The 12,918-nt window shown below is 44.4% G+C and overlaps 1 protein-coding gene across 4 annotated transcripts in view; it reads right to left on the bottom strand.

Annotated features, from left to right (window-relative positions):
* Positions 1-5,963: 5,963 nt before the first annotated feature.
* AKAP7 (A-kinase anchoring protein 7) overlaps positions 5,964-12,918 on the bottom strand; it is a 301,183-nt gene continuing 294,228 nt past the window's right edge. For 2 of the 4 annotated variants that reach the window (XM_068231563.1, XM_068231564.1), the window contains one exon: positions 9,527-10,492. In XM_068231563.1, coding sequence (XP_068087664.1) covers positions 10,305-10,492 — 188 coding nt within the window. In that variant the 3' untranslated portion in view covers positions 9,527-10,304. Of the gene's footprint in view, positions 10,493-12,918 lie in introns of all 4 variants that reach the window. The other 2 variants (XM_068231565.1, XM_068231567.1) reach the window with 2 other exon arrangements.

The raw sequence follows: 12,918 nt of genomic DNA, 5'->3' as shown, positions 1-12,918 counted from the left end.
AATTAGTATGAGCGGGGACAGGAAACATTTGGTATTATTCTAAAGCACAGCAGCACAGGAAATGCTTGCAAGTTACAAAACCAAACACGCCTTTACTCTATTAAGATAAATTAAAAAATTCAACCATTTAACCTCAAGGAACATGGGTAAAGGGTAATTTAAGAATTTGAATATATACACAATGGTAGCTATAGTAGCAAAGCTGTTTAAACATAAAGAAGAGTGATAATATTTCATTCATTGTTATACTTACTAGTAAAGACAATCTATTTCTGTGTCTATGCATATTGTGTTTTACAGTGTTTAGCAGTTACAGGAAACAGCACCGCATTGGACAGACAAAGATAATGGCTCGACACTCTTCATGGTCTGCTATGTCAAAACAAAGCTGGCATCACCATCATTAAACAATGACTCATTAGACTTGTGCCTCTGGCAGTGACTCATAAACTGTTATTCTAATAACATGCCAAGGGGAGGGGGTTTGATCTCATATACAAAATTATAGCGAGCACCAGCTTCCAGGGTAGGCTTATAAAAAGTGTATTGTGTTGCCTGGATATTATAACCAAATGACAGCATCTTTATAAATTTCCAAGTACGCAGACATTTGACAGTTGACTCACAGTGGAACCCCGCTACCTCTGAAATGATTTCTCACCATTCTAAATATAATGGCAGGTTGTTTTTATACAGCAACACTGTGAAGGTACCTAGGAGGGGAAAGTACAGATGTTTTCCATATATTTTATTCACACATTTATATTGTCAGGTGCACAAATCTGGCAAGTCTTTTTAAAGGGAAGGTTCAGGGACGCTGTGAAAAAAACAAAAATCCAAATCCACTTACCTGGGGCTTCCTCCAGCCCGTGGCAGGCAGGAGGTGCCCTCGTCGCGGCTCCGCAGGCTCCCGGTCTCCTCCGGTGGCGCGCCCGACCTGGCCAGGCCGGCTGCCAGGTCGGGCTCTTCTGCACTCCAATGTGCGGCTCACTGGTGCGCGCTGACGTCATCGGACGTCCTCCGGGCTGTTCTGCGCAGGCTCAGTAGTTCTGAGCCTGCGCAGTACAGCCCGGAGGATGTCCGATGACGTCAGCGCACACCAGTGAGCCGCACATTGGAGCGCAGAAGAGCCTGGCCAGGTCGGGCGCGCCACCGGAGGAGATCGGGAGCCTGCGGAGCCGCGACGAGGGCATCTCCTGCCTGCCACGGGCTGGAGGAAGCCCCAGGTAAGTGGATTTGGATTTTTATTTTTTTCACAGCATCCCTGAACCTTCCCTTTAACAAGGCTTGTGCAAACATTTTATGGGCCTTTTACATTTTCATTTATTTGATTTTTTAAACTTTCATTTTAATGTCTAAATGTGAAGAAAACACAACCAATTTATTTGAACATTAATGCTAATTTCCATTCTACAGTATTTGCTGAACCTTGTCTGTAAATTAAATGCTGCGAAAATAGACATTCTGTTAGCACAGTGTTTCCCAAACCTGTCCTCACAACCTACCAACAGTGCAAGCTTTGCAGGTAACCTCACACATGCATAGAAGATGTAATTAGTGTCTCAGCTATCTGGATTAAATAACTTTGTGGATTTCCACAAAACTTGGCCTAATGCGGGGTCTTGAGGAGAGGTTTATAAAACACCATTTTTGTTTAAATGTATAGATTTGAACCAATCCCTCCATAGGCCCAAGTGCTCAGCATGTCTCCTCTCCATGTGACCACACTTAGCATTTTTCCTTCTCATGTAACCACACTCAGAGCATGTCTCCTCCCCATGTGACCACACTCTGCATGTCTCCTCCCCATGTGACCACACTCAGAGCATGTCTCCTGCCCATGTGACCACACTCTAAATGTCTACTCCCATGTGATAACGCTTAACATGTCTCCTTACCATGTAAATACACTCAGCATGTCTCCTCCACATATGAGCACACTCAGTATGTCTCCTCCCCATGTGACCACACTCAGTATGTCTCCTCTCCATATGTCCACACTCAGTATGTCTCCTCCCCATGTGACCACACTCAGCATGTCACCTCCCCATGTAAAACACTCAGCAGGTTTCCACCCCATGTGACCACCCTCAGCATGTCTCCTCCATATGTGAGCCTGCTTTGCATGTCTCCTCCCCATCAGGGGCGTAACTAAGAGCCCCCGGGCCCCCCTGCAGAAATTGTGAGCGGGCCCCCCTCCCCTCCGGGCCTCCCTTTCCCCCCCTAGGGCCCGCTCGTGGCTGTTATGGGGGGCTAGAGGGGTTGCACCATGAGGGGAAAGCTATAGCCACACTCGGCGGGGAGGGGGGAAGGTCCCCCCCTCCCTCACCTCGGGCTTTCCCCTCTGTGCGCCCCTCCAGCTTCTAACTATACAAGACAAGTGCAGCGAGCGGAGCGGCGGGCAGCGGCAGGCAAACATACCTTCTGTGCGTCCGGACGCTTTTCGCTCTAGTGACTGACGCGACTTCCTTTTTTATACAGGAAATCGCATCAGTCACTAGAGCGAGAAGTGTCCGCGCTGGAACGCACGGAAGGTATGTTTGCCTGCTGCTGCCCGCCGCTCCGCTCGCTGCACTTGTCTCAGCACATCTCATTCGCCTGTGACCACACTCAGCAAGTCTCCTCCCCATGTGACCACACTCAGCACGTCTTGTCCCCATGTGACCACACTCAGCACATCTCCTTCACATGTGACCACACTCAACATGTCGCCTCCCCATGTGACACATTCAGCAGGTTTCCTCCCCAGGTAACCAGACTCACCAAGTCTCCTACCCATGTAATCACACTCACCATGTCTCCTCCCCATGTAATCACACTCACCATGTCTCCTCCCCATGTAATCACACTCTCCATGTCTCCTCCCCATGTAATCACACTCAGCAAGTCTCCTCCACATGTGACCACCTTCAGCATGTATCCTCCATACGTGAGCTCGCTCTGCATGTCTCCTCCCCACGTGACCACACTCAGCAAGTCTCCTCCCCATGTGACCATGCTCACCGTGTCTACTCCACATGTGGTCACACTCAGCATGTCTACTCCCCATGTGACCACACTCAGCAGGTTTCCACCCCATGTGACCACCCTCAGCATGTCTCCTCCATATGTAAGCCTGTTTTGCATGTCTCCTTCCCATGTAATCACACTCAGCACGTCTCATCCCCCTGTGACTACACTCAGCAAGACTCCTCCCCATGTGACCATGCTCACCATGTCTAATCCACATGTGGCCACTCTCAGCATGTCTCCTCCCCATGTGACCACACTCAGCACGTCTCGTCCCCATGTGACCACACTCAGCACGTCTCCTTCACATGTGGCCACACTCACCATGTCTACTCCCCATGTGACCACACACAGCATGTCACCTCCCCATGTGACACACTCAGCAGGTTTCCTCCCCATGTAATCACACTCACCATGGTCTATATGCAATTAACTTTTTCTCCTGAGTTTTCTCCTAAGAGATATTTTTTTATCTTCTAGTTAAAATAACTTTTCAGCACTTTGCAATTAAAAACGTACCAAAAAGTAGTTAAAGAGTTACTATTGACATTATTTTGAGGGTTTTCTTGCTTGTTGGTGGTTTACAGGGGCGTCTCACCCACCAGGCAAGTATAGGCAGTTGCCTGGGGCGCCATGAGGTGGTGAGGCGCCATGAGGTGGTGAGGCGCATTCCCCCGCCGCTGCTACCGTGACCATGTTTTTTTTTTTTATATTATATTACCTCCCGACTCAGTCCCCGGTGCCCGGCACGCTACCATGTGCTCAGCAGTGCCTCCACCTCCACTTCTCCCAAGCCAATAGAGCAATCAATACTGCTCTTCTCTGCCAGGCTCCTTCTTTAAAGCCGTGCCCCTTCTTCTCAGTAGCCACACAGGTAAAGTGTTTACCTCGTGTGGCCCAGCCTTTAACTCCGCCCCACGCCAGTCAAACCAGGAGCCAGCGGCCAGCCAGCTTATGCCCCCGACAGTCTGACTCTGACCCCCCACCTGTGTCACTGGCTGCACACAGACACTGGAGCGAGACAGCCAGGGGACAGATGCAGTCACAGAGAGAAGAATGTGATGTGTCCGTGTTGGAGCCCCGCCCCCGCACAAGACAGCAACACAGCCCAGGAGAAGGGAAGTTTCTGCTCCATAGCAGTGATGGGAATTCCGGCTCTTTTCAGAGAATCGGCTCTTCTGAATCAGCTCCCATTAAAGAGCCGGCTCTTACGGCTCTGAATCGGCTCTTCATTAAATATCACTAAACACCACTCAGAATCGGAGTAAAAGCCCCGCCCCCATCTCCATGACAATTCCAGACTGCTTCTCTGACTGGGGCAATCCCTCCTGCTACTGCTCTGCTCCGCCTCATACACTCCTACAAGCTGCAAGAGGAGGACTACATCTCCCAACATGCCTCAGCGCCCTTTATTGCAGAGCAAAGCAGAGCTCTGTGGGGCGGCTGAGGCATCGGCTCTTTCAAAACTGAGAACCAGCTCTTGTCGTTCGCAGCAAAGAGCCGGCTCTTAGAGCCCGCTCGTTCGCGAACGACCCATCACTACTCCAGAGATGATAAGCTGCATGCACAGGCAGAAGAGAAGGTATGCAGGCAGGCTGATAAGAACACTTCCTGTCCTGTGTGCAGACTCCCAGTACTGTTATAACTGCTAGAATGTGCCCTGCTCTTTTGATACTAGAGTTTTCTTTGAAAGCTGGTTAGGCTGTAGGCTGGTAAAGCTGTAAACCTGTGCTTTAGTGCTGTGCTGTCTCTCCCTCTCCCTTCTCTGTTCCTCTGCCCCCTCTTCCATCTTATGCTGTCTCTACCCCTCTCTGTTCCTCTGCACTCTCTTCCATCTTATGCTGTCTCTCCCTCTCCCCTCTGTTTCTCTGCACCCTCTTCAATCTTACGCTGTCTATCCCTCCCCCTCTCTGTTCCTCTACCCCCCTCTTACATCTTATGCTGCCTCTCCCTCTCTACTCTTTCCCTCTGCTCAGATTACGTGTATTTTCTGGTGAAACGCTTCCACATTACGATTATTTTCTGACAACGCTGCCCCATTACGATTATTTTCTAGTGAAACGCTGCTGCCCTATGATTAATTTCTGGTGAAATGCTGCTGCAATAAGTGTATTTTCTGGTAAAACGCTGCCACCTTACGAATATTTTCCGGTGAACTGCTGCTGCAATAAGTGTATTTTCTGGTGAATTCCGATTCTGAATTACGATAATTACTATTATTTTCTGATGAAACACCGCCGCATTATGATTATTTTCTGGTGAAACAATGCTGCATTATGACTATCTTCCTGGGGGGGAGGGGCTTGGGGGGGGGCACCACAGGTTTTCTCGCCTGGAGTGACAAAATGACTAGAGGCACCCCTGGTGGTTTAAAATGCATTGTATTGACAATTTTGAAAATATCTCCTAGGAGATAACTCAGGAGAAAATGTTAATTGCATATGGGCCCATGTCTCCTCCCCATGTAATCACACTCAGCAAGTCTCCTCCACATGTGACCACCTTCAGCATGTATCCTCCATATGTGAGCTTGCTCTGCATGTCTCCTCCCCACGTGACCACACTCAGCAAGTCTCCTCCCCATGTGACCATGCTCATCGTGTCTACTCCACATGTGGCCACGCTCACCATGTCTACTCCCCATGTGACCACACTCAGCACATCTACTTTACGTGTGGTCATGCTCACCATGTCTACTCCACATGTGGCCACACTGAGCATGTCTACTCCCCATGTGACCACAGAAAATAGGCAGAAAATAGTGCAAATACTGTCTATAGCAAACAATCTGAGAAATAAACCAGGATTTGAATTTGATTGGTTGCTATGAACAACACCTCTGCTTTCTTTTCCTCCACTGCCATTACATAATAATAATGGCTAAGGCAGGTGCCACCAATGTGAATAGAGTTAACTAGCTTGTCTGTATGGAAGCAAAAATGTCAGTGCTGCTATTGTCATTTAGTTTTTTATTAGGAAGAAGGAAAAATAGAATGTTTCATCCACTATAATTAAACTACAGACATGGCTTCTTAAAACAGAAGGCATTCTCTTCTCACTTTCAACACATATGTAGTGATTTATTCCTTGCTTCACGACAATGGATGGATCTACACAAATTTACATGGAGACATGGTTTTTAATTTAAAATCCAAGTTGAAAAACTGTAAAATTTCAAATACATATGTATGTATACATATAAGATGTTCAGGAGTGAAACGCTTTATTCCTTTGTTCCCTTGTAGCTGCCAGTTACTGTAGGCTGTAATCCGATGGCTCTGAACCCCTTGTGATATACTGTATGCTATGTGTGATATATGCTATGTATGTGTTTCTTGCTAAATGCAGTTCTTTCTTGCATTGCTTGCTTATACATGGTCTCCACATGGATTGTAGTTTACTAAAGTCAGATGGGGGAGTTGCTATTGTACTATTGTGTGTTTTCAGAGTGGGCATTTATCTAATGGTTTAAAGTGGACTAGAAGTCTTGCAAAGGACAGAAGGAAAACATAGATAAATGCACCCTGTATGTATTTAGAGAGTATAGCCTTTCTGGTTCCCCCTTATCTGAGACTAATTAGTGTAATTTGATCCCTCAGCTGTATCAGCTGGGGAGCTGGCATTGAACTGCTAATTTGTAAACACAGGGTGTTCATCCTATGTCTGCTTCCATGAAAGCAGGAAGTAGACACACTGCAGATTGTATTGTATGGGGGCTGCCATGGTTATTTCCTTTTAAGCAATACCAGTTGCCTGGCTTTCCTGCTGATCCTCTGTCTATAATACTTTTAGCCACAGACCCTGAACAAGCATGCAGCAGATCAGGTGTTTCTGACATTATTGTCAGATCTGACAAGATTGGCTGCATGCTTGTTTCTGGTGCGTTTCAGGCACTACTACAGACATAGACAGCAGGACAGCCAGGCAACTAGTATTGTTTAAAAGGAAACAAATATGGCAGCCTCCATATTTGTCTCATTACGGTTGTCCTTTAAGCCCCCAGCAAGTATGGAGATACTCAAATATGTTTTTTTTTGTACTTTTTTAATTGTTAAGTGTTGAAAAGTTATTTTGTAGATAAGATGAAAAATGATCTGCTAGGAGAAAACGGAAGAGAAACATTACTTGAATAGGGGCCCCTGTGTGGTAAGAGTGAGATGGTATTGAGAGTCAAAGGCAACAGCTAGGAAAGAGCTGGATGCAGTGTTATGGATTGTAGATCACTACTACATGGATTTGATTAAAGCATCCCATTCCATGATTGTCCAGTGTTTATGGACTATTATCATTTCATATTAAGTACATCTCCTCAGGGGGGGATTCTCAAGCATTTTCTTATCTTCACAAGCACTCACTGTATGGCAGTGGAATATTCCAACTGCCAGAAATAGTTGCACATGAGTAGGCAGGCAGGACAGCATCTTCACATAGATCCTTGCCACAAAGTGATTTTGAAAGCCTTCAGAATCTCCATGAGCAGGTGTACTAGTCTGAAATATGTCACTAAGAGATTCAGAGCTGTCAAATTATAATGACCTACTGTGACAGCTACATAAAAAAAAACATTCAGCATTTTACTCTGTGACAAATGTACCCTTTAGGGGCTGGTTCAGATGGACGTTTGGAGGCGTCGCATTCGTGGGCTTTCAGCAGCGTTTGTGTTGCGTTTGGATGTGGTCGCGTTTTTTCTTCCCCTAGGGGGACATTAGCCGGTGCGGTTAACCGCCCCTGGAAGCTACATGTAGCTTCCAGGGGCTCCTTGAACGCCAGGGAAAAAATTGGGACCTGAACACCGCGTTCATGTAAACGCGCTTGAAAGCTTGGTACAAACGCTCCCATTCACTTGAATGGGAGCGTTTAACACCAAGCCCCGAACGCTGGCTGTAAACGCTCTGCAAGTGTCCGTCTGAACCAGCCCTAAAGCTGAAGAAAAATCATTTAAAAAAATCAGACCTCTATGTAGGGTAACAGAGTTGCATTGTTTTCCAAAATCAATTGCTCCATTTACATATGATTCCTAATGATCTGCAGTACATGAAAACTGATGAAACAGATGAAAGATGCCTGTTTGAAGTAAGCGGGCATTGCCTTCCTCCCCAGATCTAGAGTATTTAAAAACCAAGAAGTTAGTGCCCTTTTCCACCAGGACTGCGACCACAACCGCGATCACCGCTCACTGCGTTTGCACTGTAGCTGTCGAGAATGGAGCGTGATCCTGGCGATGACCACACAGGCTGGCAATTTTGGAGAAAACGAATTTCAGTAGGGGTAAATAAGCACAGCGATGTACATGTTATTGCAGTGCTCACTGTGATCGGCAAAACTGCTGCAATGTGCATTTTGAAGCAGATCGCAGCCAGTGGAAAAGGGCCCTTACTGTTCTCTCACACAAGCATTGACAGCTTTTTCACAAACACAATAGGACTAGGTGCTTTCACAGCTACTACACTGCAAATAAAGCTCTTACACTGCAAATGAAAATATTTTATAAATGTTTTCATATTAAGTAGAGAGGTATTTTTGTGCAGTTCTTCTAAGTTGGAGAACTTTACTCACACCTTAAAGTATTTAAATGGTAAAAAAAAATAACGTGAATTAAGCTCACAGTGGGCTTCATTACCTGCTACTGACCATCCTCCAACTGCTCGTTTTAGGGGGCTCTCTTATTTCCCATTCCCTGCCCCTATAATATTCCACCGGTCCCTTCAGTTGAAGAATCTAGAGGAAGTGCCCGTGTCTGTGCATGAGTGATTCTACACTATGCATGTGCGAGTTGCAATCTGCGCTTGCCCAGTAAGAATCCTCGTGCAAGAAAGAAAAAAGATGAGCACTAGTATTTCTTTCACTGAGCATATGTGGTTCACAACTTGCCCATGCGTAGTACAGAATCACTTGTTCACCACTTGAGTGAACATCCAGACAGGCTGTGGGGGGAAGTGATCTTGCAACAGGAAATAGAGGGACAACGAGCAGTCGGAGAATGGCCAGGGGTGTGGGAGCTAAGGCACCACTATTCCTTTTTTAACTTTCTGCACACTACAGGTGTGCTATAAAAACATAATAGTATAATGTAACAAAGTGGTCCTTTTGGTTTCTTTCATTCCACAAAAACAATCCTGGTAGCTCCAAATGGTTTAACTGGGTGCACCCCTGTACTAAAAATCATAACATTTTAAAAAGTAAGGTTGGCATCAATTTAAGTAAAATTAACAGAAAGTAACTGTAAAATTTTTTACATACGATTTCACATTTTGGAGCTGTGGAGAGACAAACTTGCTTTCAGTGTCAGGACTGATTCACAATATTTTGTATATATAACTTGTTAGAATTTAGTATATATAACAAGTGGCATGAGCTAAAATTAAAATACTATCCTCTCTTCTGTTTCATCCCATCGCAAAATATTTATATCAAAACTTAAGTCTTGGAAGGCAACGTCTGACAGTTGTTTTGTGTAATCAGTCTTTTACCAAACACCTCTTTGTATATTTTTGCACGTGTCTCTGGAAGTGCCAGCACAGCCTTAATGTCCTTTACTTTGTCCAGCAAGGGATTACGCTCTCGTTGCAAAGCAGTCTGGGTGTTCTCATCTTTGTGTTTCTTGCCTGGAGGAAAGGATATCATTATTGTACACTGGTTTTAACAGAAATTGTTTGTGATCAAATACACACACACCATGATTTTTGGCCACACGTTTCTATAAAAAAAGATCCATTAAGCTTGTCAAAAAAATATAATTTTTTTCATGAATAACGGTCATCGAGAAATACTGCATAGTGTCACAATACATTAGAGAAACCAGTACAATAATACATAGTGAATCTATTTTCTCTGAGGAGCATCCAGCATTGAAATTAGCATAGAATCTGAATGGTTGTCGTTGCAACACTAGAATTCAAGAAAGGACCTTCCACTTGAAGTGACAACGTCATGTATCGCCATTAAACAACATGGATAACATGGCTTCACTGTCTGGTAAGGCCTCTTGGTTGGCCATTCTTTGCCACTTAACAAGGCATAGACAAAAGGCTGTTATAATTCTTCAAGCTGCACAATAAATCCATTGTAGTTCATGTCATGGGAATCCTGCCATTTTCCCTCCTTTAAAGTTTGGCTTTCTTGCAACGCAAACATGTTTTTCCGGAAACACCACTTAATAATTTCATCTGTGTATATGTTGCCGTAAAGGAAACCTGTCCGCAGATTCCCATGTAAGATGCACCTGAGTAGAGAGTAGGCGTCTCTTGAACTAGGATTTCAAGTTTAAATATAGAATTCTGTTGAAACTGTATTTATTATTTAATGTTGTTTTCAATTTTCTCATTATTGCCAGGCTCCAGTAAGATTCCATCAGTCTGTTTGGTTTTGCTTTGTTGCGTTTCCTCTATATACTGCTGTACAGCCTTCAGTACTGCGCTTTCCACTAGCCTTTTGCTTAAGTTTATAAGCTCAGCTTCATCAGGTTCTCTTCCAGTCTTATGACCTGCACACCACAACGAGAAAAGGAAGTTCCCAATCAGTTGAATTTTCAGAAAGGTAATATAATCATACTAGACATTAATAATGTAACAATTTTTTTTCTAGTCCCTCCCAAGCACTGATATGAGCCACAGCAGAATACAATAGAACTCAACTGGCCAGCAGTCTCAACCAACAAGCACAAATCGCCAGCAGTACTCACAGTGGTGAAGGCTGTTTGAGGGCTCTACTGTGCTTAAAGACAGAATTCCACAGCTCTCCCAATGTTAATACTTTTAATGACTGTATTTTAATTAATACAGAGTTTATGGTATGTATATAGGCTTCAATTCACAAAGCATTACCGCAGGCAATAATGCAGAAAACAGCTGATTTTACAGAAATAGCATTAACAGACAGCAGGCAGAAAGCAGAGATCCAATAAGAAGAAGGATAGAGGAAATGTCTCACTCACTAATGGATCAAACCCAGTATGACTGAAAGGAAGTGTATCAGCAGAGTGGGAGGGATGACACCATCTATGTACTATGCAATACAATCAGGAGCTGGCACATCTGAAGTAATACTTGATTGGTTCCATAAAAAACCATAAAAAACCAAATGGCCAATGTTTCCAAGCCACGTAGGGCCCTATATCAAGGCAGGATTTGCTCACAGGCAACAATCTGTCAGCCGCTTTTGCAGAGTCTCCTGTGAGAGAAGTGGGAGACAGGCTCCTCTGTACAATCACGCTGGGTGATGTGTGTTCAGCTAATACATAACGCCCAGCGCGAGTGTTTAGAGGAGCCTGTCTCCCACTTCTCTCACAGGAGACTCTGCAAAAGTGGCTGACAGATTGTTGCCTGTGAGCAAAGTCTGCCTTGATATAGGGCCCTACGTGGCACCAAAACATTGGCAATTTGCCTTTTTATGGAACCAATAAACTATTACTTTGGTTTGCCAGCTCCTGATTGTATTGCATAGCCAATAGTAAGAGCCCCCTTCCTCCTGCTTTTAACCACATTTGATCCGATGCACTGACGGACAGGACATGACAGAGCAGGAGAAGGAGACATTCAAAGAGGCTTTTCTGCATCACTTTAAATGTGCAGATCTATAAAGTGATATACTCAGAAGAGTGGCCTCAAGTGGTATGTAAGCTCATCTAAAGTGATGCAGGAAGCCGTTTCTTCTAACAAGCTGTCACAGGACACAGGAACAGCTGGTGCAGGCCACTATCACCAGCTTGCTGCCTTTTTTCTCACTGAAAGTGGTTAAGAATTTAGGTATGCAAATGACAGTTTCTCGCTAGTAGACTATAGCAATTATTAGCATAACTAACTACAGCCATAAAAGCCTTGCCAGGCAGAAAAGCTTGTCTATGTTCAGGGAACAGATAAAAAAGTCAATACTTCATAGTAAGCTCTGAAAAATTAACAATACTAAACTACAATGCTTTGGAGCAGCTTGTGCCTAAACAAACAGTGGCAAAAACAACTGATGTGATTCTGATGTAACCCTGACCTTGTAAATTATAAGGTAGTTCTGTTAATGGGGAAACAACCAGGAGAGGACACATACGGTACTAAAACAAACATAAACTTCAATCCAGAATTGAGCGGCGAAATGATCGAACATGTCGGAAATTATCTATCGAGCCATCTTAATGGCTCAAAATCGAGCTGTGTTTTCCCAGCATTAGACTCTGCTGTCTCTATTGTAAACTGACAACAGCTCTTCTAAAGTTTCAACTACCTATTCCATACACTCAATGGCAAATCAGCAAAATAAAATGGCACATAATGACTACATAAAGTGAATCCGAGATAAACTTTTACTCATTGAATAACTGTGTTCCTTTCAAATAGTTTATAGGACATTCCTCAAGCCAAATACTTTTTTATTTTGTTTTAATACTGTAATTCCCTATAAACTAAACAAGCATCGCCCACAGCTTCTCCAGAGAGCCTTGGCACTCTGAGCCTTGGTAGCAAGGGCTTATGGGAGCTCAGTCTGGGCAGGAGGAGGAGGAGGTTACTAGCCAGAGATTTCAGAGGCAGAGGGGAGGAGGGAGGAGGAGAGGGAAGTGAAGTTTTGACAGGCTGAGGGCTGGAGATACAGATCAGCTTGCCTGTGTGTAATGTGACAAACAGAACATGGCTGCTCTTATTGTATCACAAGAATAAATAATCATAAACTGTTAAAGCTGTTTGCAGCTAGATTTGCTGTGTAAAATAACTAAACTTTAGATAAGCTATATAGACAAGTTACTTGTTATAGTTAGTTTTTCATCTCGGACCCGCTTTAAGAGTGTACAGAGTTGATACATACTAACCACAAAAGAGCTACAAAATCATGCTACAACTGTTATGGTGGAATAACAAGCCACTGAAGAGTGGTGACACCATACAGTTCAGTTTGAATGTTTCTTAATACCTGTTCAATATAGGC

This window comes from Hyperolius riggenbachi, chromosome 4 (assembly GCF_040937935.1).
Source record: "Hyperolius riggenbachi isolate aHypRig1 chromosome 4, aHypRig1.pri, whole genome shotgun sequence".
Lineage (NCBI taxonomy): Eukaryota > Metazoa > Chordata > Amphibia > Anura > Hyperoliidae > Hyperolius > Hyperolius riggenbachi.
Note: the sequence above shows the minus strand (reverse complement) of the source record. Positions and strands in the feature narration are given on the sequence as shown.